Source organism: Theropithecus gelada, chromosome 11 (genome assembly GCF_003255815.1).
Source record: "Theropithecus gelada isolate Dixy chromosome 11, Tgel_1.0, whole genome shotgun sequence".
Classification (NCBI taxonomy): Eukaryota; Metazoa; Chordata; class Mammalia; order Primates; family Cercopithecidae; genus Theropithecus; species Theropithecus gelada.
Genome location: NC_037679.1, coordinates 67,240,856 through 67,267,217, shown reverse-complemented (window position 1 = coordinate 67,267,217; position 26,362 = coordinate 67,240,856). Strand labels below are relative to the sequence as shown.

The window sequence follows — 26,362 nt, the reverse complement described above, 5'->3', positions numbered from 1 at the left end:
TTCAAGTAGAGGAGACAGTATGAATGAAGATATGGAAAAGAAAAGAAATAGCATAGTATGTGCCTTAGTGCTTTGGGCAGTGATGTGCTGGTACTTAACTTTTTCTCCAAAAAGAAGAAGAAGAAGAAGAAAAAGGAGAAGAAGAAGAAGAAGAAGAAGAAGAAGAAGAAGAAGAAGAAGAAGAAGAAGAAGAAGAAGAAGAAGAAGGGAAGAAGGTGGTCAGGGGGAATGGGAAGGAGAAGAAGAGGAAAAAAGAGAAGAGAAAGGAAGGAAGGAAGAAAGGAAGGAAGGAGGGAAGGCAGGAAGGAAGGAAGGAAGAAATGAAAAGAAAAACCTGATTTGTAGCATTTGCCAGTTTCCATGGTGTATATTCCCACCACGGCCAATTTTAAGCTACCCATGGAATGCCACTGAATGTGAATTTGGAAAGAGGTATGCTGGCTGTTGAGAGCTGGGGTGGTGGACTGCACCACACCATTGGCTTTGGAGGTCCAAGATGGGGTTGGGACAATAAGAAACAATTCTGTATTACTAGAGGTAATATTCAGGGCAGCTAAAGGACTGGCTCAGGCCTGGTCTGGCAAGCGACTTGTGGCTTTTATTTCAATATCCTTTAATATTCCTTGATTCACTTATTCAGAAAATCAACAGACATCTCCATAGCACTTACTATGTGCCAGGTAGTATGCTAACTATAGGAATACATAGATCAAAATGCATGAAGAGCCATGGATGCATGGATAATATCAGCAATGCTTTGTGCTCTGCTGTCATAGCAGTGCCTACATTGGGGCCAGTAGTTATCAATAGGTCCATTGTAAACACACCTTTGCCTCACAGCAAGTCTACAGCATCATTGTAACCCACCCTCCTGGTGCACCATCTCTTATTGCAGTGGTCCCTATACCTGGGAAGCTTTGGGAAATACAAGAGGACTTCTGGTCCTCATATTTTAGAAAATCTGATTCAGGAGGTCTGGGATAACAACTAGGCATTGCAAGTTCTGGAAGCCCAGGTAATTATGGTAACAGGTTAGGCACCTAACTTATGTCTCAGAAAAGAATTTCTCTTTCTCCTTTTTGTCCCTCATTTTGAAAGGACACGGAAAAGTCTTGTCGCCATCAAGTGCTATACCCTCTCTCTCACCCCTGGCTGGCTGTTCATTTCTCCATAATTGTTTAGCAAATGACTCCAGAATACACAAAAATCATTTTGCTGCAACACATTCCATTCCATAATGACTGCTCATTTCAATTAGCTGTCAGAGGCCTGAAATAGAGCTGCCCAGCCTCGCTCGGATAAATCACCACCTTTGTTTGAAATTGGATTTAAGGCAGCCGGGGCAGAGAGGGTGTGGGGAGGGGATAAATATTTTATCATTTCTTCCTTCTCAGTGCTCTACCAGTTTGTTCTCATTCTCATGTTCCTCCCTGTGCTCACCGGCAGATTGCTGACTGTAAATTTGAGGGGCAACAGTAAACCTGCAAACATGATAAATAAACATGTTGCTTTTGCGAGGACAGATATTATTATCATCCAGATTTACAGCTCTCTGCACCTACCCGTTTTATTGCTTTTTGGGAAAGCTGAGCTAGGTTTCCGTGTTACATTGATCAACTTTCTGCCCTCTGCCCCCTGACATCTACTGAGTCATTTAAATATCAACATGGACTGGGGATACAATTTGTCTCTCTGGAAGTGAATGTGTCTTGACAGGTGTTTTCTTTGGGGACAGTTATTTATAACCACCAAAGCTATCATACAGTGGGGTGCCTTTGTCTCCTCTCATTTCTCTAAAAGTGAACATATTTTTGTTTTCCCAGTGGGAAGAAATGCCAGATCAATGATGTAAATCTCTCTTTCTCTGCTTCTCTCTCCCTGTCCTTTTTCTCTCTCTGTCCTTTCTCTGCCTCTCTCTCTCTCTCTCTCTCTCTCTGCATATTCTGCCCTCTTCTGTCCCCTCCACCCTCTGGATGGGCCTTGGATCATCCCCAGGTTCAAATCCAAGTGCTGCCACCAACTTTTGTGTCCCCTGAGCAAATTATTTAACTTATCAAAGTTCAGTAATTTAAAACTGTACATGTTCCCTCTCCCATGTTCCTCGTTGCCTATTTATAAGAGAGAATTGAATGAGATATTTCTGTCATCTCTTACCTTCCCTCCTCCCACCCCCAACTTAGGTGGCGAACTCTTGGGGACAGGGAGCCGTGCCAAATCAACGTCTTTTCTCCCTTTCTGCTTGGCTCCTCTGTTCCCTCTCTGGAGCTGCTCAGGCCAGAACCTTGGGGTCCTCTTTGTCCTGTCGTCTCCCCATCCCCACATCCAGTGTGTTACCGTGTCCTGCAGATTCTTCCCCAGCTCTCTCCATACTCTGTGCCTCTCTCTGACCCCAAAACCCCACACTTCTCACATTTTTGAGTGCCCCCAAAGTGCCAGGCACTGAGCTGGTCTCTGAGCACTGTCCCCTCTCATGAGGAGCACATAGTAGTTTCTTTACTGTTTTAAGGCTTGCACCCCCACACCCCATTCTCTCTCTCTCTCTCTCTCTCTCTCTCTCTTACTGTAATAGCTAAGGGCTGGGGCAGTGGAGCGTGTGCCTGCAGATTCTGTTGCTAAGGAAACCACCTCCTTGGTTACCAGCCTGGGTAGCGTTTGTCTCACTATGTCTGGATCCTGCTGAGTCGCCCCCACTCTTCAGGAAGAGGATGAGGAGATGGGAGAGGACAACAGGGGTGGGGGGCAGGAGGCGTAGAGAGAGGCAGAGAGCTCAGAGATCAAGAGGTAGAGATGGAGACAGTTTGCACAGGCAGAAACAAAAATCAAGGAAGAGAGAAAAGGAGAAAGGGAGGGAGAGAAAGGGGGGGAGGAAGGAAGAGGAGAAGAGAGAAGAGAAGGAGGGGCAGAAAGGCAGGAAAGAAAAGAGATTTAATGAGCAGCTGGAGGAAATCAGAGACCACAAAGAGGGGAATTGAGAACAGGAGGCTGGGCAAAGAAAAACAGAAAAGGGGGAGGGATGAGGCGAGAAAACAATGAAGGAGAGAAAGGGGAAGAAAGGGGGGCTGGGCCTCTGGGAGGAGGTTGGGTCCCTGAGGATCTACTCCCAGCATCCTTTTTGCCTCCCCCTCTGCCTACTCCCACATTTTCCACTGGGATGTGTCTGCAGCCTCCTCTGGGGTTACAGGAGAATCCAGAAGGTATCCCCAAAATCAGCAGATTCCGAGCCCTGGTCTTTCTCCTGAGTCCTGGAGTCATAGTGAGCCCCAGGCAGCAGCAGGACAAGAGTCCAGGTGTCCTGGTTTCCAGGCCAGGCATGGATCCTACACTGGGGAATGCTTGGATCCAAAGCTTTCCTTCTTCTTTGGGTGCAAGGGCCTTGTCACTCTCTGTATGTGGAAAGGACTTTTAGGTCCTTGGAGAAGACAGCAGTGGCCCCAGCTCTGCTATAGCAACCTAGGCTTTCTGGGTTTTGGGGAATGCACTGCGAACAAGTATCCACCTGTGACTGTTGCACCTTGAGTTCCTGCTGTTTCGAAAAAGTTCCAGGAAGAAGCTCAGCTCTGGAAAATCAAAACCCAGTTGGATCCACAAATGCCTGAGTTGGAGATGAACTTTGGCGAACTCTCCTCATTACCATACTAACCCCACACCCTGTCCAATCCCAGGGAGGAACTTATTGGCCATTTTCTATGCATGCAACATATGTGGAAGGATGATTCTCGACTGCACCTGTGTGGCCTTGACCCTACCTCTGCATACAATGGCTCGGCTCACTAGCTCAATACAAGCCCTGTGTTCACCGTTGTTCATGGAGGCACTGCTTTGGGAACCACCCCTAGTGTCCTACTTACTTGTGATAAGTAATAAAATCCCCCTGTTAAATCCTCCTTGGTTGTGGTCACCTGCCAAACAATTGCACCCACAGGTTGTGTGTGTAACACTATTAGTTTCTGTGTGGCTTGGACCAGCCACTGCCTGCCTCTGAGCAACAATGTCTCCCTACAAAATGGAGTTAATGATCTCTGTGTTAACAACCTCATGGGGTTGGTCAGGAGCCACTTGAGTCCTTTTCCTTCTTTGTGTCACCATCTTCTCCCTGAAAGCTTTCTGATTACTTTGAGATATCTGCTCAGTACCGGTAAAACGTACATTGCTGTAGCATAGATTTTTGTCTGTCTTACTACTTTTATAGTTCCTAGAATTGAGAGCAGTGCCTGGCACATGGTAGATGCTCAGTAAATATGTGCTGAATGAATGAATGAATGAATGATACCTTGGTTTTTTTCTGGGTCTGAAATACAAAGATTTTATTCCAGGTGGCTGATGACGTGTGATAGGAAGGGCAGAAATTCGCCGAAGAAGAGCCTGGTAAACTGTCCAGCCCCACCTTCAGCCTAAAGGGCTTTCGCACCACCCCCTCCCACCTGACAGTGATCTGTGGTTTGAAAGCACAGTGGGCAGGTGGAAAGCAGGGAGTTGCATAAGGCACATAATCTGAGAATTCTGAGAAGGATCCGTGAGAGCTGGGGGCTAGACGCTGCATGGCTCTCTGCACTTCCAGTTGGGAGGATTTGGTTGCGTGAATAATATTCAGAAAAGTGAAAGAAAACTGGAACATTGGTTCACGGCTCAGCCTGTGACCTCTTGATCTGAGATCAGGGGCAGGACCAGACCCAGGGCTTGGAGTGACCAAGATCATGACTTATGCAGGGCCAGGACTGGGGCTCCACCTGTGACCAGAATCAGAGCTCAGTGCATGACAGAGATTAGGACTCAGTCAGGAGACACTATCAGCATTAGTTCTGAGGCAGGTCAGGGCTCAGTCTGTGACCCAGGTTGGAGGGTAGTCGATGACTAGGGTCAAGGCTCAGTATAAGTAGTCTGGGACTCAGTCCAATGTGACTCAGTCAGTGTGGGGCTGGAATGAGGGTTTGTGGATCAGTATATGCACAGGATTAGGGCTCAGTCTGTGATCAGGTTCAAGGCTCTAGGATTGGGCTCAGTCTGTGACCAGGTCAGCCTTGGTTTAATACTGGGGACAGAGTGTAGCCTGGGCCCCAGATCAGAGCTCAATCAGTCATCACATAATGACTTTTGTGAGCCAAGATGAACCCTTAGAGAAAGGCTGAAAGGCCATGTTCTTCTGGATTCTGGAACAAACTCACACCGTTTCAGAGATTTTCCTCTCCCCTCCCCACCACAGTCACCCCAGCACTCTCAGTCCTCTTGAGCTCTCCCTGCCTGGGGGAGGAGAAGCCCCTCTCTCTTTCCTCTGCCTGGCCCAGCTCATCCCCTGCTTACTGTCCATGTGGCAGTATATAACACTTTGCCTCTCCCTCTGGCTGGAAAACAGCCCCTGGACATCAGCACCTCCTCACAGAAGCCCCTCTGATGCATGAGGAGGAAGAACACAGGGTCTTCCTTCAGTGGTATACGGAGGTTTAGAAACACTCATCCCCACCCACCAGGGAACAGAGTGGACTTCTCTGTACTCCTGGACTCTCCCTGACTTCCCTGCTGCATATGCCTGTGCAAAGCATTACGCTCAGGGTCTGTCTCTGTGTCTCTGTCGCTCTCTCTCTCTCTTTCTTACATACACACACTCTCTCTCTTACAAACATACACAGAAGGGATGCCTCTCATAGATAACCTCTTCCATACCTGTGCACATACTCAGGCAGGAATACTTCCACGACACTCCAGTGACCTCATCCCACCCACCACTTCTCCCCACAATTCCTCCCTGTCACAGCAGCCAAGGACAAAAGGCATATGTGGAAGGCATGCCCTCCCCAAATAGACAGGCAGCTTCTCACACATGGGTTTCATGCACACTGACCATTTTCTCCTTTACACGGGTGCAATTCCATATACAAGGACCTGCACAGACCCATTATAAATGGATGGTCATAATGGCAACCTGTGGGATACAGTTTCAAAACACAGAGAGGCAGGAGAACACAAAGGCAATTTTATACACAGAGGCATGTAATTCTTCCTGAGCAGCTATGCCAGTCACACAGGCACAAAAGTAGTTATACACCAACCCACCTGCCACCCTGAACATTTTCTGTCTCTATCTCTGTTTCTTCTCTCTCTGTCTCTCTATGCCTCTCTGTCTCTCACTGTCTCTGTCTCTCTCTCTCTCTTACATACACACATGCGCACACACACACCCCCCAGGAAAACATCCCATTTGTGAACCTGTCTTACACAACACTCTACCACATGGTAGAATCATCAACAAAACTCGCATTTAATGATGGTGTTGACCTGAGGAATCTTCAGACAGAAGCTTGTGGTCAGAGGGGACCACCAGCAAAGAACTGACCCAGGTCTTGGACCAAGAGTCTTGCAGAGAGAGTCAACCTCCCAGTGGAAGGGAGGCCAACCCCTCCACTGCTTCATGAAAGAAGACTAGAAATTCGCCTGGGGGAAAGAAACACGGTACAAAATACATTCAGAGCCCCGTGGGTGGGCCTGGGGCAGCCCAAGTCCTACAGATGAGGGAATCAGGGAAGGGTGCCACAGGTCTAATCCCTGTGTCCTTCCTTTGCATGGCCAGGTTCCAATGGGCGGAATGTATTAATCATATTCCTCTTACAAAAATATATCTCTTTACACGCATCTTCTCCGTGGTCTCTTTGCTACTTGGGAATGAGCATTTACCTGCACCCCAGGGCTTCAGAGGGACCGCTTAGGGAGGCTGCTCCAACAGAATAGCAAAGAGGCTGCGACCTATGGCTTTTTCATCTACACAATGATGGATGGTGCAGGTTTGGACCAGGTGGGAAGCCACTAGTGTCCGGGGTTGGGGAAGAGATGACTCTGGACCAACACTTTGTAAGATTGATGCTCTGTGATTCAGGTCCTCAGAAATCCTTTGGTTTGGCATCTCAGCATCAAGAGAGCAGTGTTTGTATAGAAATGACACAATTTCATTCACCCCATTCCTTAAAGGGTCCTCAAGGGAAGCTGGCCCTGTTGGACTGTGATCAAGGGGAGACAGATGGTCTGGGAAGGTAGTGGGGAGTCCATTTTGGGTGTGGTTCCATCTGATTAAGAGCACTCTTGCTGTCTCACCTGGATAGCAAAGTACCCATTTGTAGGGGTCAGAAGGGCAGTGTAAGACCGACTGGAGCCCACCGTGGAGGGATGTGTCACTGGGGCTCTCTCTTAACTCAAATTCTGCACGTGGCATGTGGCCATCCTTCTGGGCTCATTGTTGGTGCCTGAGGTTCCTTGAAGGTGGTATCAGGATTTCAAGGTCACCTCCTGGACACAGCATGGATAGAAAGGGGCAGGGTTCATGCCCTGGAGGTGGAAAGGCAAGCAGCTTGTTTCTGAGAAGCAGTGTGGCCTGGGCGGGGGGTGTCTCATGACACCAATGGCCCCACATGGTGTCTCCAGTTAACCTACCGTGAGCACCAATGCCTCCCCACCCTACCCAGGATGTCAGAAACCTAAGGCCACGGAGAAACTTCCCAGCAATCTTTCTTTAGAACAGAAGGTGGCCTGAGTTAAACATCAGTGCCAGCGCTTCTTGGGTGGAGATGAGAAGGGGGCTGTGCAAGCTCAGCCCAGAAGGGACAAGCATCTGGGGCCACATTTTTACAATAGCCTCCTGGGCTCTTGCATCAAGAGCCTCGACAATTGCCACAGGGCATCCAGCAAGTCTCCGTGATATGGATGAGCCCTCCCTCCCACAAGCAGAACTCAGAGTGGTGGGGGCAGGGACACAGGAGACAGAAAAGAGTCCATGTAACTAGAACCCCCAAAACAAGATGCTCCACATTGCCAAGGGGGGAATATGTGAGCAGAGTGGTAGTGCCTGGACAATCTCTTCCCTTGAGCCTCCTCTGTCATGCAGGAAACTCATTGAAGGCAAAGAGCAGCCAAGGAGATTGTCCCCAGACCAAAGAGAGGACAGATGAGTGGGGGTCACCAGGGGTCTTGAGTCCTCAGGGCCTACATGGTCAGGACTCCCAGTCTACCCTCCCCCTGTGTGGACGCATCATCTTGGGTAGTAGTCATCGGGGACACCCGTGAGGTTCCGCCCTTTGAGGGCCGCGTCCACCATCTTGATGTAGGCAGAGATGGTCTTCTGCATGTCTGCAGTATACGGGTCATACTCGAGCTTCCGGAGCCCCGAGCGCTTGAAGTTACCATCCTTCTGGCTCTCCACACAGAGCAACCGGTCCTCCCTGACAGCCACGCCCAGCAGGTTGACCATCCGGCCCAGCTGGATGAAGAGGTCCTGCTTCAGGTCCTCAAAGTGAACCACCAGCACTTTCTTGCCGAACTTGAGCCAGTCCAGTGTGTGAGTGGCCCACCATGGGGCATAGTTCCTCACGAACTCTGGCCACTCTGCAGAGAGAGGAGAGAGGACACAGTCAGAGGGAGGAGGAGTTCAAAAGATCCAGTCAGATGGTGCAGGCAGTGGTTACTGTTATTCACAGCACAACACAGTAACACAATTAACAATTAAGTGTAATAACACAGGCTGGGTGAGATGGCTCACACCTATAATCCCAGCACTTTGGGAGGCCAAGGCTGGAAGATGGCTTGAGGCCAGGAGTTAAAGACCAGTCTGGGCAACATAGCAAGACCCTGTGTCTACAAAAAAAATAAAATAAAATAGCTGGGCATGGTGGTGCATGCCTGTAGTCCTTGTTACTCAGGAGGCTGAGGTGGGAGGATTGTTTGAGCCCAGGAGGTCGAGGCTGCAGTGAGCTATGATGATGCCATGGCACTTCAGCCTGGGTGACAGAGCAAGACCCTGCCTCTAAAAAACAAAAAGAATAACAACTTAGCTCAATTCACTCCTTTTAGAGCTCTAAACACACCCCGATACTTCTCACCTCAATGCTGTTTCTCTCTGGAATATTCTTGGCCACCACCTTCTCTTTGGGGATAACAATGTTACTTGTTTGGTGATTACTATATGCCAGGCAAACCCTATATATAAGTATGTGTTACTATAATATAACATACAGCATATTATGTTATATATTATTTATGTTAATACATATTAATTGTATATTTTAGATGACATACTTGTATATTAATAAATATATTAATATAGCTCTTAATTCCACTTAATCTTCACAACAACCTTATGAGGTATCATCATTAGCTCCATTTAACAGAAGAGAAAACTGAGGCACAGAGAGGTTAAGTAATTTGCTCAAGGTCATATAGCTAATAACTGGCAGAGCCAGGATTTGAACCCAAGCAGTCTGGCTTCAAAGTCTTGGCTTTTAAGTACCAAGTTTTTCTGTGTAGTAGTGGTATCTCCTCACAGGATAATAATAGGGTTGTTGTACAAAGTAGAAAAAAACATATAAAGTTTCTAGCATGGTGTGTTGGGTTCAGCAGTTGATCAATAAATGTTGGCTATTGTTATTACTGATATTGTTCTGTTTTCAGGTCATCTTCTCAGACTCCCTGGGCTCAGGCGGGTGCTTCCTCTGGGTTCCGCAGTTCCCCTCTCCATTCCCCGCAGCCCCCCACAGCACTCATTATGCTGTGCAGAAATCCCCCACTTCTGTAGTCTGTCTCCCCACCAGACGGTAAGCTATCTGAGGGCAGGGTTTAAGTGGGACTATTTTTATCATCATCTTCACACATTTCTGTCCTACCTTTCTTTATTCTTCAGGGAAGTGTCGTGGTGAAATGAGAGGATGGATTGTCATGCAAACTGGGAGGGGGCATTTCTGACTTGAAAGACAGGTTACAGAGAACCTGGGAATTTCATGGGGAGAGGCAGTCAGCTCCTAGAGCTGCTGAAACTCCCACGAAGGAGGAGCCGAGGAAAGTGCAGAAGGGGGACCTGGAGGGTGTTGGGAACAGAGAAAAGGAATCACAGCCTCAATTCTGAGCCCCAGCTGGAGAATCAGAGGGCAGGAGCTCCAAAACCATGAACGGAGACCTGCTGCTTCTCACAAGGCGAAACACTACCCGGTGCCCGCCAGAGCAGGCAACAGGAGAATTCTGTTTATTGAACGAGGGTGGTGAGTCCCCCAGGCTGCACTGGGGAGCCCAGCTGGCTCTTAAAAATGAAGTCCTAATCCCTTGCTGGGTGATGGATACCCATTATCTTATTTAATCCTGCTGACTACCCTGAAAGGAAAAGGACTACTGTCCGCTCCTCACCAGGGAGGAAACTGAGGCTCAGAGAGGTGAAGTGACTTGCTCATGGTCACACAGACAGGAAGCACCATCCAGATCAGGCCTGCCTGGTTCCAGGAGGGATCTTTCCCAGGCACCAGCAGCCTCAGCCCCACTTCTTCCCACTGCCTGTACTCAGCAGGTGCTCAGTGAACGGTTGTTGAACTAAATTGAAACTCGCGACTGCCAAATTGCAGTGTGGCGAAGGCCTCCCTTTCTTTGCAGAACACATCAGAATCTGTGGCAAGAGTCCTTCCCCACCAAGTCCCCCAGAACATCATGGCTGCTTGGGAGATATTTATGCTGCTGACAAGCATATTTTTTATCCTTAAAATAGATTATTTACAATGTATCTGGCTAATTGGGCCCGTACTGTTATAATGAGCTAAGACCAGATGTATCTGAGTGATTAGGAAAAATCTAGCATGTTGTATGCTCTATTTTCCTTGTTCAGAATTTCCCCACTCCCGCATCACCTCACAGCATTGCTGGTGATTCGGAATAGCTGCTACTCTCAGGGGAGACACCCAGGTGATAGAGACGGTGCTCGTCACCCAGCACCCAGCACCCAGCAACAACACAGATCCAAACTTCTAGGCTTGGCCACCTCTCACCATCTCAAGTGGTTGCTGAAAGAGGGCTGCAGGATGGCTCAAGAAAAAGGAAGGAGTTTCTCAGGTAGCTCCAGGTGTCCTAGTCATGGATGCAGGTGGGATGGAGATGACAGTGTGTCCTTGTTGACTGCAAGCCTCTGTGGGACACCAGCCGCCTCTGTCTGAGGGGCAGGAAGGGAATGTATGTTGCCTGAGTATCTGTTGGCGTCGGGAGCTATGTGGGGCACTCTGCATGCATGATCTCATTCCGTGCTCTGAAGTAGCCTAGAGAGTAGGAATTCTTAATACTGGCTCCATTTTAGACACAGAGAAGAGGAGTCTCAGAAGCAGGAAGTAAGTTGCCCAAGTCCACACAGTGGGCATTGAAGGCAGAGTTCCAACCTACACCTATCCCAGACTGAGCCTAATGGAAAACAGTATGGAGATTACTCAAAGAACAAAAAATAGACGTACCATTCAATTCAGCAATCCCACTACTGGGTCTCTACCCAAAGAGAAAGAAATCATTACATAAAAAGACACCTGCACACATGTTTAGTGCAGCATTATTCATAACAGCAAAGGTATGGAATCGACCTCAGTGTCCATCAGTGGAGGACTGGATAAAGAAAATGTGGTACATATACATGCACGTGCATACGTATATAAAATGTTTATTTTATACATTTACATATATTAAGAAACCTGCACTTGTACATCCTAAACATATAAAAATAAATAAATTTTTAAAAAGAAAAATAGAGCACCTGGTCTGATCAGCTCCTGCCCTCTTTTCACTCCAGGACCTGGGAAGCATGACTTCTAGGCTGCCTACTGCTCACTTCACCTTCAGGCTGTTGTCTGAGACCTGGGGTCTGTTCATAGATGACTCTGCAGTCAGACTGCCAGGGTTTAGAACCCAGCTCCTCCCCACACGAGCTATGTGACTTTGGAGACGTTACTTGATCTTCAGCCTCAGTGTACCCATCTGCCAAGCGGTGATCTGGATAAGACCCACCTCCTACAGATGCTGTACAAATCGAGTGAAATAAGATTTGCAAAGATCGCCGGGCGCAGTGGCTCATGCCTGTAATCCCAGCACTTTGGGAGGCCGAGACGGGTGGATCACAAGGTCAGGAGATCGAGACCATCCTGACTAACACAGTGAAACCTCGTCTCTACTAAAAATACAAAAAAATTAGCTGGGCGTGGTGGCGGGGGCCTGTAGTCCCAGCTACTGGGGAGGCTGAGGCAGGAGAATGGTGTGAACCTGGGAGGCGGAGCTTGCAGTGAGCCGAGATCACGCCACTGCACTCCAGCCGGGGCACACTACAGCCTGGGCAACAGAGCGAGACTCCACCTCAAAAAAAAAAAAAAAAAAAAAAGAAAAGATTTGCAAAGATCCTGGTACAGCGCCTGGGACAAGCAAGGTGCTCAATAAATATTGGTTAGTGTTATGATTATCACGATGCTATTCATCCTCCTGTATCTCCTGACTCCCCACATGCTCCATCATTTAGTCCAAACATCCCTCCAAAAGCACAATAGATATCCAAGCTATTTCAGCAGCAGATGTTTGTCCACCTGGCCACCTCCTATGGCAATGCTTCCTCTCTTGAAACTCAATTTACTTCGTTGGAAAGAGGAAGAAGAAAAATTAAAAACCAAAGTCCTCATTTAACTCAGGATTCCTGATCATTGATTGCTGTCTGCAAATTGGGCAATAAAGCCATGGAACATTGGTAATGAGTGCTGGTTCCACCGGAACTGTCATACAGGTGTGCCTGGCAGGGCACGGGCTGGCCAGCCTCCCCTCCACCTTCTTGTTGATGGAAAGAACTGGGGCCTGATTAATAGCTTAACTGTACTTAATTCCCCATGGAATCATTAAACACAGTATCTGTTTCATTAAACAGATCCAGGACAATTCACCTTGTATAATCATATCACATAAAATTTTGCTCTGAACTCACTCTAGGGAGACTGTAAAATTAACTCTACGGAACCCAAAGCAGAGCGGGGTTGGTGGTTCTAGGAGTCTGGACTGAGCGGTAATTGCGAGGGGGGCAAGGGCATGGTGGGGTGAACACACTCAAAAGCTAGGTGACCTTGGCTCTTACAGGGTGACCTTCACATACTTTGTCACTAAGGGCATCCAAAAGCAGCAGTTCTCAAACCTTAAAGTGCACATGAAGTGTCTGGAGAAGTCTTGTTAAAATGCAGATTCTGATCCAGGAAGACTGGGATAGGGCCTGACATTTGCTTGCCTAAAAATCTCCCAGATGATGTCCATGTCACTGGTCCACAGGCCACATTTTGAGCAGCAGAGGCTTATAGCAATGGTTCTTAAACTAGGGTGCTCATCGGTATCACCTGGAGGGTTTGTTAAAACACAGATTGCGGCCGGGCACGGTGGCTCATGCTTGTAATCCCAGCATTTTGGGAGGCCGAGGTGGGTGGATCACGAGGTCAGGAGATGGAGACCATCCTGCCTAACACGGTAAAACCCTGTCTCTACTAAAAATACAAAAAATTAGCTGGGCATGGTGGCGGGCGCCTGTAGTCCCAGCTACTTGGGAGGCTGAGGCAGGAGAATGGCGTGAACCCGGGAGGCGGAGCTTGCAGTGAACTGAGATCGCACCACTGCACTCCAGCCTGGATGACAGAGCAAGACTCTGTCTCAAAACAAACACACATACACACACACACACACACACACACACACACACACACACACACACACACAGAGATATTGCTGGAGCCCCACTCCCAGAATTTCTGATTCAGCGGGTTTTAGGATGGGGCCTAAAAATGAGCATTTCCAACAAGCTCCCAAGGGAGGGTGATGCTACTGATTTAGGACCTTAAAGCAAGGGTCTCAAACTCAAGTGTCTCCAGAGGCCAGATGGTGAATGCCAAGGGGAAGAATGGGCTGAGTGGAGACTGGGGGTTCTGTTCTTTAAGGAAGGCTCTCTGCCACAGCCCTTGCATACCTGGGTCAGGCCTCGGAGGGGGCACTTGGAGAAGATCCCTTCTCCCATCTCAGACTCATGTAGGACCCTGGGCTCCCAATATGAGATGGGGGTGGTGGATCCCCCTATCCCATACTCCCTGCAGCCTCTCCATTCAGCCTGTTCCGACTCCTTCCTTAGTGTTGGTTTAGAGCTCCCAGCTGTCTTGAATAAGGAAAAAGATAAGAGATGGATGGCTCTTGGGAATTAGGAGACTTGTCTGAACCTAAGATAGGGTTGAGGTTCCTCTTCCAGAATATCTGAATGTACCAAAGGGTCAGCAACGTCGTAGGCAGTAGAGCCTGGTGGTTAATGTCTTGGTTTGAATCTCAGCTTAGTCAGTACCTACGGTCTTAGCCAAGAGACTTGTCCCTTCCTGGGATGGCTCTCTCACTTGTAAAGTGGGGTGTACTGATGGTCCCTGCCTTTCTTACCCTCTGTGGTCCCTAGAGAGCTTAGATGGGATATCAAATGTCAAGTGCCCACAAGAGCTTCCCAGGTAAGCCCCTTTTCTGTTCACTTGGGACAGCAGGGTGCCTGGGAGGTGGGAGAACTAGGTCCTAGGGCTAGACCAACCTTGGTGGTCTCTGCTTCTCTCTGGCCTCAGTTTCCCCACTACTCAATAGGAATCAGTGGTTCTCAGCCCTCCATGCACATTAGAAGCAGCTGGGGAACTTTAAAAATATTCACACAATGCGGGAGTGGGGTGGGGACAACACACATTGGGGCCTGTCAGTGGTGGGGAGGGAGAGCATCAGGAAGAATAGCGAATGCATGCTGGGCCTAATATCTAGGGGATGGGTTGATCTGTGCAGCAAACCACCATGGCACACGTTTACCTATGTAACTAAACTGTACATCCTGCAAACGTAACTCAGAACCTAAAATAAAAGTTGAAAAAAATATATTGACGTCCAGGCTCCAACCAGTAATAGTCCAGGGTGCAGCCTAGGCACTGGGGTTTTCCCGCTCTCCTCCAGGGACTCTAAGGAGCAACCAGCACAGAGGCCCACTGAGCTCACTGATCTCCCAGGTCTCTTCCAGCTTTGACAAGCAGAGTCTGTGCTACTACCATTTGCACATATGGATATCTCAGCCTGGCGACCAGTGTTTGCTTTTGATTGATTGTTCTACCAACAAATGATTCAGAGGCCTCTCTACCCCTGGGAATGACTGGACAAATGTCACCACCTATCCAAGCTTCCACCCCCTCACTGAGAAGAGGAGTGAGGCAGAGGGAGGAACAGACAAACCGCCTTGAGTGAATTGGGACCCAAGGCGCAGGCCCAAGGGTTTTAACAAGCAAAGTCAGTGTTGAGGGTGTTACCGGTGGATTGCTGAGTTACATCATCCTGCCCTGCTCTGTTCCTCTCTGGGGAGGGGCTGGAGTACTGGAGCAGCCTGGTTCCTGGAGGCTGGATGAGCTGGGGACAACTCACGTTTGCAGAGCGCCTGCTGTGTGTCGGGGACTCTGGACTGGGTGATTCATAGCCACCAATGGTTCATCTAATCCATTATCACAGTGCAGTGCTGAAGAACGTGGGCTCTGGAGCAAGATTCCCTGGGTTCAAATCCCAGCTCTACCACTTTATGGAAAAACTCCTCCCAACCCCAGCTTTATTAAGGTCTAATTAATATACATAATACTGCACATAATATATACAATTTAGCAACTTTGGTTATGTGGATACACTCATGTTACCATCACCATAATCCGTCTAATATATATTTCCATCACTTCTGGAAGTTTCCTTTAGTCTATTTTCTTTGTTCATTTTTGTGTATAGTAAAAAACACTTAACAAGAGATCTACCCTCTTACCAAAATCTTAAGTAAAGAATACCTTCTTGTTAACTAAAGGCACTATGTTGTATAGCAGAATGGTGGAACTTACATCTTGTATAACTGTAACTTCATACTCATTGAACAACAACCCCCTATATCCCCCTTACCCTGGAAAAGCTCCTTAACCTCCCTGAACCTAGGTTATCCCATCTATAAAATGGGGACAATTATGGTGGGGATTTAAGAAGTTAGCCTTTTCCAAAACCCTCAGTAGATGTGACTTTCATTATGGTGGTGGACATCATCCTATAATGGATATGGGACTTTGAGGCTGAGAAGGGTTAAGAATACTCAAGATGGCAGAAGTTGGGTCTGACTTCAAAGCTCTGGCTACTGCCCTGGGTGGCTGCTCTGCATTGAAATGTTGATCCACACAGCCCTCTGTCACCTAGTAAGTGCCAGAACTGAGTCTCAAACCCGGGTCATCTTAGTAAGTTCCATGCTTGGGGCTCAACACTGTCATTTCCCAGCTGTGTGATGTGGGGCAAGTCATTTAACCTCTCTGAGTCTCGCCACCCAGAGTTGGGAGTGTTCATTGAAATGATGCCCTGTACCTGTGCTCCTAGGACCTCGTGGCAATACAGCCACTGACCTGGGGCTGGATTCAGGTCTCCTGACTTCCAGGGTGGGGCTCTTTAACCTGTTTCCATCAATCCCACATCAATTTCATGAGCATCTCCAACACCATGAAAGTCACACCTACTGAGTGTTTGTAAAATTATTAAAGCCTCACTGTTTTATAATCTTCACTTTATAGATGGGGCCATCTAAGTTCAGGGAGGTTAATGAGCCCTTCTGGGAGGTGGTAGAGCTGAGATCTGAACCCAAAGTCTTTCTCCTGAGCCCATGATTTTAATTCCCTGTGCGATGCAGCATCCCGGCTCACAGAAGGTGATGCTTGTGGGTGGTGGGGTGTTGTGGGAGGCACCTACTCTACTGGAAGCAGGGACTGGAGCATGACACGTGCCCTCCAGGATGCCCTCCGGGGTTTCTCGCATGAGGCATCCTCTCCTGCTGGCCATGCTGGTCCGGAGCGCGGGACCTTCCCACCGCCCCCTGCAGCCCGGGGCCCCTCCCCGCCCCCTCCCCCCCCTCCCCTCCCTNAGAAAATGACAAAGCAGGGTTTCCTGCCTCCAGGTCTAGTATGCCTTCCACTTTCCCACACTTTCCCATGCTGGTGGCTGGCTGGAAACCAAGGTTTTCTCTCAAGGAGTAGGCAAAGGTCACTAAAATGGGAGCTGGGAGGTTACTGAGGGTAGGCCTTGTCAGTATCACAAAACCTAATCTTACCCTGCGAGAAGCCTGCCTTCCCTTCCCTTCCTTTCTCTTCCCTTCCTTTCCCTCCCCTCCCCTTCCCTCCCCTCCCCTCCTCTCCCCTCCCGAACGGTACCTTTGCCCTTCCAGTGGGCATGCGCAGCAAAGCCTATGTGGCCGCCGTACTTGCGGTTGAACTCAGCCATGAGGGCCTTGTAGGGGTTGCGGATGAGCAGGATGGCGGCGTCGAAAGCCTCGATCTCTTTCTGGCCGCTTTCGTGCGTCTTGATGCAAATGGTCCGTCCGCTGCGCCAGTGGTCCCGCTCACCTTTAAACCCTTCCCGCAGCCAGAGGTAAGGAACAGGACCGGTGAGCCGGGGAAGCAAGAAACCCACCCTACTCCCTTCTGGGCCACTTCAGGAATCCTCATGCATTTGTTCACTCAGTCGTTCGCATATTTATCGAGCACCTACTATGTGCCAGGCACTGTGCTAGGACCCCGGGATTAAAATGACTTTCAAAAACATTCACGGGTCTTCAAAAATATTCACGAGTCTTCCTGTTTTTGAGAGTTAGATTGTTCCACAAATAAGTGTAAAACCACTGCCCTGGTGAGTGTTACAAAAGGGGAGTATTAATGCTTGGGTGCTGGCTAGGCACAGTGACTCATGCCTGTAATCCCAGCACTTTGGGAGGCCAAGGTAGGAGGACAGTATGCTCCCAGGAGTTCGAAACCAGCCTGGGCAACATAGTGAGACGCCATTCTCTACAATAAAAATTAAAAAAAAAAAAAATTAGCCAGGCATGGTGGCGTGCACCTGTAGTCCAAGCCACTTGGGGGACTGAGGCGGGAGGACTGCTTGAACCAGAAGGTTGAGGCTGCAGTGAGCGATGATCGTGCCACTGCACTCCAGCCTGGACGACAGAGTGAGACCCTGTCTCTTGACAAAAAAAAGAAAAGAAGAGAAAAAGCTTGGGTGCTGTGAGAGGGGCCAGACAGTGATGTACTGGGTGATTCCTCTTTGTGGGGAGTCAGCGTCCTTACCCCACTGATGATGGGCATGGCCGTATGACTTCCTGTGGCCCATAGAATGAGGGTGAAAGTAGGTTTTTTCAGCACAGTCTCAAGATACATCATATGTTTCTGCTTACTTTCCATGAGGCAGCTCTGCTATCACCATGAAAGGACATGCCCTGGGGGTGAGGGGTGGGGGATTGGTCCCAGATGATGACAGATACATAGAATAGACATGGTCCCAACCTGCCCCCTGGGGATGGGCAGCCCAGTTAGCTCAACCAAAATCATTGACCTAGTCAAGCGGCATACAAAAAGGTTTCCTGGGGGAAGAGATGCATAAGTATAGAACTGAAAAATGAGGAGAAACTTACCAGCTCAAGAGAGCTGGGAAGGGAGGGCCAGGGGCTGGGAAAAGCAGGTGCAAAGGGCCTGTGGTGGTTGGGAAGAAATCTGTCACATACGAGTGACTGCAGAGGGAATGCAGGTAGCAAGAGGGGAGCATGGGGCTGGAGAGGGTTATGGGGTCTGTGATGAAGAGGCCAGCACTAGACCAGAAAGACTGGGGAACCCTTAAGAGGATTTAAGCAAAAAGGAGGGGCATGATCAGGTTTTCCTTTCAAAAGCTGAGGAGCTGAGAGAAGTTCTGTGCAGCTGGAGACTAGTCTAAGCCCTTTACATATACTAAGCAATTAAATCCTCTCAACAATTCTACAAGGAATTTTACAGATGAGGTAACTGAGGCAGAGATGTCCAATAACTCGCCCAAGTTACAGAGCTATGGAAGAGGCGGAACCAAGATATAAACCTGGGCCATCCAGGCTCCCGGCACACATGTGTCCTTCACCCTCTAAGTGCCCCTTAGCTCATGCAAGCTAAGGCATTTGGATACGATATTAAGGCCAGGTAGAAATGTTATTGTACTAGACCTTCAAGATACTGGCTGTGTTTGCAACCCAATGAGTCATTCTGAATATCATATCACCTCTCTGGGCCTCAGTTTTCCTCATCTGTAAAATGGGTCCATGCACTTTCTCCCTCACAGGGCCATTGTGAGAAATTGATGAGGCCCACAGTAACACTTCAATACATGGCAGCTAATGCAGAATAAGACTTAGGGTGAAATCATGGACTGAGAAGTCGCCTCGTATCATCAAACCTTGGAGTATCATTTCTTCCCTCCCTGTTGTGCTCTGGCTTTTAAGATGGATGGAGGTGAAGACTGGCTTGATATCTGCTCCTGTTCCTGGAGACCAGGGTCCAGAGAGGTGCAGCCTCTCACACGTGACCACTAAGCAGAAGAGCCAAGAATGGAATGTGATTTTTTCAATCAGGTTCCATTCTGGGACTTGCTAAGTTAAGTTGCCTGGGATAAGCCTAGCCTTGCAAATTAGCACTGGCCCGTGCCCATGAGAAAATATTCACCCACAGCCTTTGAGGTCGATGGGAAGCACAGTGTCATGGAAAAAATCTCCTCCAGAGGAGAATGAGGAATAGGATGTAGGGGCTTGAGAGAGAGAGCTTTGGACATAAACATTTATGCAAGGCAACGCTGGATATAATTTCATGTCATGTGTTCTGGTAGAGCTCTACATGACATGGACAAAGGGCTTTCCATCCATGGTTTCATTTCATCTTTACGAAAGTCTATTTCACTACGAGCACAGCAATGGAAAACACAGGCAGGGGGTATACCAGAACTCACACAGATTCTCAACGAGGAAAAATAAATTGCCAGAAACATGAAAGGATGGTCAAACTATTTTCAATCAGCTCCATGCATTGGGATACCCAAGTTACAACATTTCTATTTGTTCATGATGGGGTCAACTTAGCACAGTATTTATCAAGATTAAAAACAAAAACAAAAAACCTAGAAAAGCTATAAAGATTGGGAAAGATCTGTTTCATATTCCAGATTCTGGTTGCCTGAGGAGTTTATCTATAGGAGTATTGCAAATGTAGAGAAAATTCCATTTAGCAGAATATCTCCCAGAGAGGGAAAAGTACTATGTCTGGAAAGGAACTTTTGAGAAGGCACATAGAATAGGTTTGCCTGAAGAACAACAGATAGTTGCTCAATTGTCTTCTAAAGAGGGCCTGTCTAGGTAACTGCAAGGGTACAATGGATGCAAGCTTTGAGTCAGAGCAGAATTGCTGAACTCCACCACAAGGGTGTCTCCCTCTGCACTCTCCTTGACATCCAGGATCCAGCATCTCCATGACATAAACATGATATATTTAAATTCTATCTTTTAAGAGTCACCAAAATATCAGCTTATTTTGGGCACCCATGTGACCCTCAAACTCTAAGGAGCTGCCCAACTGTCCCAGGATTTGGAGAAACAACCTTGTTTAGGGCCACAGAGAGAACAAGACATATTTTTCCCGTCTGTCTTCCAAACCTCTGTTACTATCGTCGCTTGTGCATTTTTCAGTTAGGGGAGCTAAGATACAGAGAAGGGAAGTGGCAGAGACTACACATCTCTGCATGCCCTAGAGTTTACTGGGACTGGAAAGTCTCATCTTGGCTCCAGGCATGGACACCCCTGAAGGCTGGTGGTTCTCCAGGACAGTGGTATTTGCTTTGAGGACAAGGAAATCCTCAGAAATTGTTGTCCTGCATCAGCTGGGCTGAGAGGCTACCAACTCTGTGGGTTGATGTACCAGTCTGAGAACATCATCCTGCCCTTCCCTCTTATGTCTTCCCTCCTTCAGAAGTCAGGGCTCTGGCTCCTCACATACCACAGAGCTTGAGCCTGCATTAAGGCAATGAGGTCTCTTACATGGGGAGAGGTAGGAAGAGGGGGGATGAAGCCTAGGGAAAGGGGAACAGTAAGAGAGAAAGACACAGTTACCTGGAGAGAGGGAGGGACTAAGACAAAGTGAGGGAGAAGGCAGGAGTTGGGGGAGATAAACAGACACAGAAATAAAATGAGACAGGAACAGATAAGGGGACATAGACACCTAGAGAGAGAACAACAGAGAGAGAGACACGAAGAGAGAAGGACAGAGAGGCAGAGGCACATACTGGGCAGAGGTAGACATGCAGAGAAAGGACAAGAGAGAGAGAGAGAGAGAGAGAGCGAGCGCCAGATGGCAGATGGACACAGAGACAGCGAAAACCATGCTTTGCAAATGGCAGTTGCACCCAGTGAGGGAAAGGGAAGAAAGACCCAAATGGGACAGACACTTGGATTCTGGGAGGGAAAGGTCCCTACACTTCTTCACTCATTCACTCATTCATTCCCTCCCTCCCTCCCTCACCAGCTCATTGGTGAAGTGGAACCTTTGCCAGACTGAGGGAAGAGCAGGTTGCAGAAAAGTGCAGGAAAGAGAGAAAATGCTGGGCAGCCCATCAGGCCCAGGAGGGTCCTGGGAGAGCACCCGTCTGACACATGTTTCTTACAGAGGAGGAAACTGAGGTCTTGAGGGACAGGGAAACGTGCGTCCAGCCATTCAGCAAGTTGATAGCAGAAGAAAAGAAACTCTAAAGGACTTAGATAAATCAGCAAGAGTTGCTGGGGGATCAGCTCATTGTACAGATGCTACCCTTCCAGACCCACCCGCCGAGGCCCCCAAGTTACTGTCTTCTCTTCTAATCAGTGACCTCCTAAATGTCCCACCCACTTCCCCTTTGCCCCAGCACTGTCACTCCCTGGATAACCCTGCAGCCTGATAAATACCTCCCAGTCCAAACCTGTGGCCAGAAGACTATTTCCAACACACTAGTCTCAGCACATCACGTCTCTGCTGAAAACCGCACAATCTCACCCCATTCCCATCCCCATAGCCCTCACGACAATGGTCACAGCTCTCAGAAGGGCATTCTAGGTGCTTTGCCAAATCCTATTCTGGATGTTCCTTCTACCTTACACCCCAGCCCCACTACCTCCCTTTTCACCATCTAACAGCATGGAACTATTTTTATTCACCCATCACATTGTGCCACTCTCCTCCTTGTCTCTGTGCATGCCATGGCCTCTGCCTGGGACACCCTCTTTTCCCTCCTTCTGAGTAAGTCCTATCCATCTTCTGCACACATACCTCAAGACTGAGTTAGAAAAAAATATAAAGTGCCCGTCACGGTGCTGGGCCCATTGTAGATATTAAATAAGGGCCCATGATGATTAGAATTATTAACAGCGATGTGAATATATTCATAATAATAAGGCTATGATGAAGGAATGTCTGGGGTACAAGAAAGGTAAAGGACGACCTGTTAAGTCTGCCAGAGACACAGCAATGGGGAATTTGACCTGCAGCCTCAGGAGATGGTTTCCAGGCCAAATAAGCAAGAAATAAGGGTGGGGGCGGTGGGGATTGACGTCCCAGAGATAGCACGTGCAAATCGCCAGTGCATTCTCGAACTACAAAGAGCTCATTATACCTGGGGTCTGAAAGGGGCTGCAGAACTTTGCCCCAGTGTGGCAAATGCAGCAAAGGATTTCATGAAGTTAAGCATCTTTCAGCTGCAAGGTGATGTGGGGAGAGACTGGGCAGGGTTAGCTAGATTGACTGATGCTGTTGTGGGGCAAGTGGCTCTTCATTTTGTCTGCACCCCACTGTCAACTCCAAGCTCCCAGGGAGAGTTCAATGTTAACTGCAAGGGCTCAGGCTGCAGGAAGGATTTTAAAGCTCCTAATGAAAAGGCAACTACATTCAAAGCCTCAGCTGTCTGTGACCAGCCCACAACCCCCTGCCTGTCTCAGTACGAATGAAGGAAACATCCAGTAACTAGACACAGCTTGAGGCAGGGAATTGCCACAGGGGGGTTATGTTTTCTTCTTCTTCTTTTTTTTTAAATCAAGGTAAACTTTTAGTAGGTGTCTCACTCCGTTAATGACCCATTAATATTGCCCACACTAAAGCATTAGCAAACACTAGGAGAAAAATGAATTTTTGGAATGTTTTGGGTCTGGAAGTAAGAATGCTGGGTTCTTCATCTAGGGCCAGGGGTCTTGGCTCTGGTTTTGCAGTGGAATCCCCTGGGAGCTTATAGAAAACACCCACTCCTGAGAGTCTGATGGAAATGGTCTGAGAGGCAGCCTGGGTGTCAAGACTTTAAAAGCTCCCTGGGCAATGATAATGTGTAGTCAGAGACCAACTCCCTTTGCCTTTGACTAAGTAAATGACTGTCCTGGTTACATAGCATTTAAAAAATGTCTGTTTTACACCACAGACTCACACATATTATTTCACAAACATTATCTTGTTATATTTTTTGGAAAATCTCTGAGTTCAGTACTGACATCCCCCTATTTAGATTAGGAAATGAAAGCTCAGAGAAGTGAAGAATTTTGCACAAGTTCTCATAGCTGATAAGTATCAGAGTGAACTTTCAGACTGCATATCAGATCTCCTGACTCTATCTTAAGATTCCATTTCTTCTTCTTCTCTGAAGTTAGGAGGTTGAGTTAGATCAGATGGCGAAGACTTGGTGTATAGGCCACCATTCCCCATTCTCCACTTTCAACAGGCATCACTAATAGATTAAGGCACTTTGTTTCAGAGAGAGAATAGAACCTTTCTTAACACATCATCCTTAAGCAAAAATTCATTGGAATCAACACTAGATGAAACCAATTTTGATCTCTGAACTAAATCATCCTGAGGGACCCCTTCTGTTTGTGACATTCTGGGATTGCATGAGTAGGGTTGCTGCCACAGCCAGGAGCGTGAGAATGTTGGCCAGCCATGGCATCCTTTCTGAACCTGCATTCCACAGCCACTGCTCCAGGACAAGCCAGAGAGATTCTGGAATATCCCAGTGCTCTTCCCAGCAGCTCCCACAAAGGCAGCACAGCACAGAGGTTAAGATCATAGGGATGGCTGACAGCCAGCCCTGGGTTCAAATCCTGATATAAGCATGCAATACCCTCAGCATGGAGCTTCATATGTAATAGGTGGCTAATAAACAATCACTCAGGCCCAAACTGGAAATTAATAAATATATGAAAAGCTGGGATTCTTAAGCAGATTCCCCTGCCTGACCCGCTGCCAACTCCAACCATCAGCCTGTCCCTCTTCACCCTTTTTGCCTTTTCTTGCCCAGTCTCTGCCTCCCTCCTGTGTCTCGCCCTGAGAAAGACATGCCCCCTGGCTCTCCCTGAGCTAGGGTTTGGGGATGACTCTTTATTGGCACCAAGCTGTGCCTGGCTAGTGGCTGGCACCCAGACAAGAGTACCCAGAGCCAACTTTTATTGACGACATTGAATGTGGCCCAACACAAATTCGTAAGCTTTCTTAAAACATTATTAGATTTTTTTTTGTTATTTTTATCTTACTTTTAGCTCATCAGCTATCATTAGTGTCAGTGTATTTTATGTGTGATCCAAGACAATTTTTCTTCTTCCAGTGTGGCCCAGGGAAGACAAAAAATGGGACACCTCTGCTTTGAAACAACCTCATGAAATATGTACTCTTATCTCTAATTTGTGCATGAGGACACAGGATCAGAGAGGTACAGTAAATTGCCTAAAGTCACACAGCCAGGAAATGGTCTTCAGCTGGTTTGCAGACACAAAGACCATGGCCAAGGGCTGCTCCACATGTAGATGCAAAGCCTCCCACAAGAGGAGGCCTTGCTTCCCTGATGTCTCCCACCATGCCCAGGAGAGGGCTTCATGCCCAAGGGGCATTTCGTCCATGATTTCTTGTTCCTCAGTAAGAAACCCAGGAATTTCTCACCTGTATGATAGAGTAATAAAGATGTGGGCTTTGAAACTGGGAAATACTAGAATGCAATCCCCAATCAGCTTATTGAAAAAACAAAAATAAAAACATTGTGTGACTTTGGGCAAATTATTTCTCCTCTCCAAGCCTCAATTTTCATTTCTGGGAAAGAACGTCATCCTCCTACCTCACAACGTTTCTATGCAGGGTTAAATAAGAATATGGCACCTGGCCACCTACTAGGTGCCAGGAGAACATCTTTGGCAATCTGAACCTACATGAGGCGCCTCACACACAGTTGGTGCTCCACAAATGCATGTTGGGACACCTAACTTAGGAAGTGTATCCAGAACATTCCAGTGCTCAGTAAACATCTGTGAATGGAATGAAAATAGAGCACCCTGCATAGTGAATATTGTCGACTTAAATCTGGAGAGGACACCTGGTGAATAGTAGGTGCTCAATAAATATCCCCAAAGTGAACTTAGTTCTTGTACCTCTATTACATCAAAGAGTTGCTGCAGGAAATATCTGTAATGAGGTACCAGGGCACAGTAGGTGCTTGAGAAATGTTTGTGGTAACCTAAATGGAGGAAAGGTAGCAGGCATAGGATAGGTACTTGATAAATGTCAGTTATAGAATGGATGCTAGTGGAGTATCCAGGACGTGACTGAAGAAATGTCTGTGGGGCATAAAGGAAGTAGGAGGTACCAAGCATGCAGTGAGTCTCAATAAGTGTGCCTGGGAGAGTTGAGTGGCATGCAGTAGGTACTCAAGGAGGAGTATTCCCATATCCTCCAAGGGGGGACCTTCCCAAGCCCAGGGAACCTCCTGCCCTGCCCTCCCTGCCGTCTCCTCACCTTTGTTGTAGAGGGAGCCATCGAAATAGTAGCTGCCAGTGTAGAAGCCCGTGGCCAGCTCAATGAGGTGGCGAGCCCATGTGTTGCCGGCACCTGGAAAGCTGGCCAAAGCAATGAGTTGCTTGGACTTGCCCGGCAGGAACCTTCTGTCCATGCAACGGTTGTCTGAAAAGGGCGGAGCATGGACAGAGGTCAAAACCAGGGGCAGATAGAGCCTGTCTGAAAGGGACCAGGGTATGAGCCCCACCCCTGCCACTTCTCAGCCAGGTGATCAAGGGCACAGGACACTTGCGTGGGTCATGGGAAAGCTTCACTGGGCCTCAGTTTTCCCATCTGTAAAATGAGGGAGATGGTTCCTCCCTCGTAGGGTTGAGGTGAGTGTTAAATGGGATAATAATGGGAAGGGACAAGCACAGTGGTTAGCCCATAGTAGTGATCCAATAGAAGTCAGCTGGGAGGGTGAATCTTCTCTCCAGCCCCAGTTTACCCCCAGCAGAGCAAGTCTTTCCCATTCACCCGTACCCTTTCCTCCAGATTGAAACCGTCAATGGCATCCATTATGTATTTTCTGTTATTCTTGTATTTTGCGGACTCTGAAAAGCCAGAGAATCAGGAATATTCAGATGGTACTCACCACCTCCCAACCCATTTTACAGATGAGGAAACTGAGGGCTAGAGAAAACTAATACATATGCCTTTTGAACATAGGATGCAGTCCAGGGTTCTTATCTTGGCCTCTAAGCCCACATGGTTGGCCTTTGCAAACTCACAGGCTCATTCTAATCCACTCCACCACATGCCAGTCACCTGGTCTCTCCGTCCTTCCTCTCCTGTGTCTTGCTCCGTCCTGACATAGCGCCTTCGTGCATGCTGTTCCCTCTCCATTGCCTCCTACCTGCCTTTGCTTTTTGTTCTTCAGCTCTCAGTTGAATGGGTTCCTC

The 26,362-nt window shown here is 48.0% G+C and overlaps 1 protein-coding gene across 2 annotated transcripts in view; it reads right to left on the bottom strand.

Moving 5' to 3' along the window:
- Positions 1-5,820: 5,820 nt before the first annotated feature.
- Positions 5,821-26,362, bottom strand: part of WSCD2 (WSC domain containing 2) — a 126,134-nt gene continuing 105,592 nt past the window's right edge. For both annotated transcript variants that reach the window (XM_025403393.1, XM_025403394.1), the window contains 3 exons: positions 25,422-25,586; positions 17,007-17,207; positions 5,821-8,364 (listed from right to left, as the gene is read on the bottom strand). In XM_025403393.1, coding sequence (XP_025259178.1) covers positions 8,012-8,364; positions 17,007-17,207; positions 25,422-25,586 — 719 coding nt within the window. In that variant the 3' untranslated portion in view covers positions 5,821-8,011. The remainder of the gene's footprint in view (positions 8,365-17,006; positions 17,208-25,421; positions 25,587-26,362) is intronic.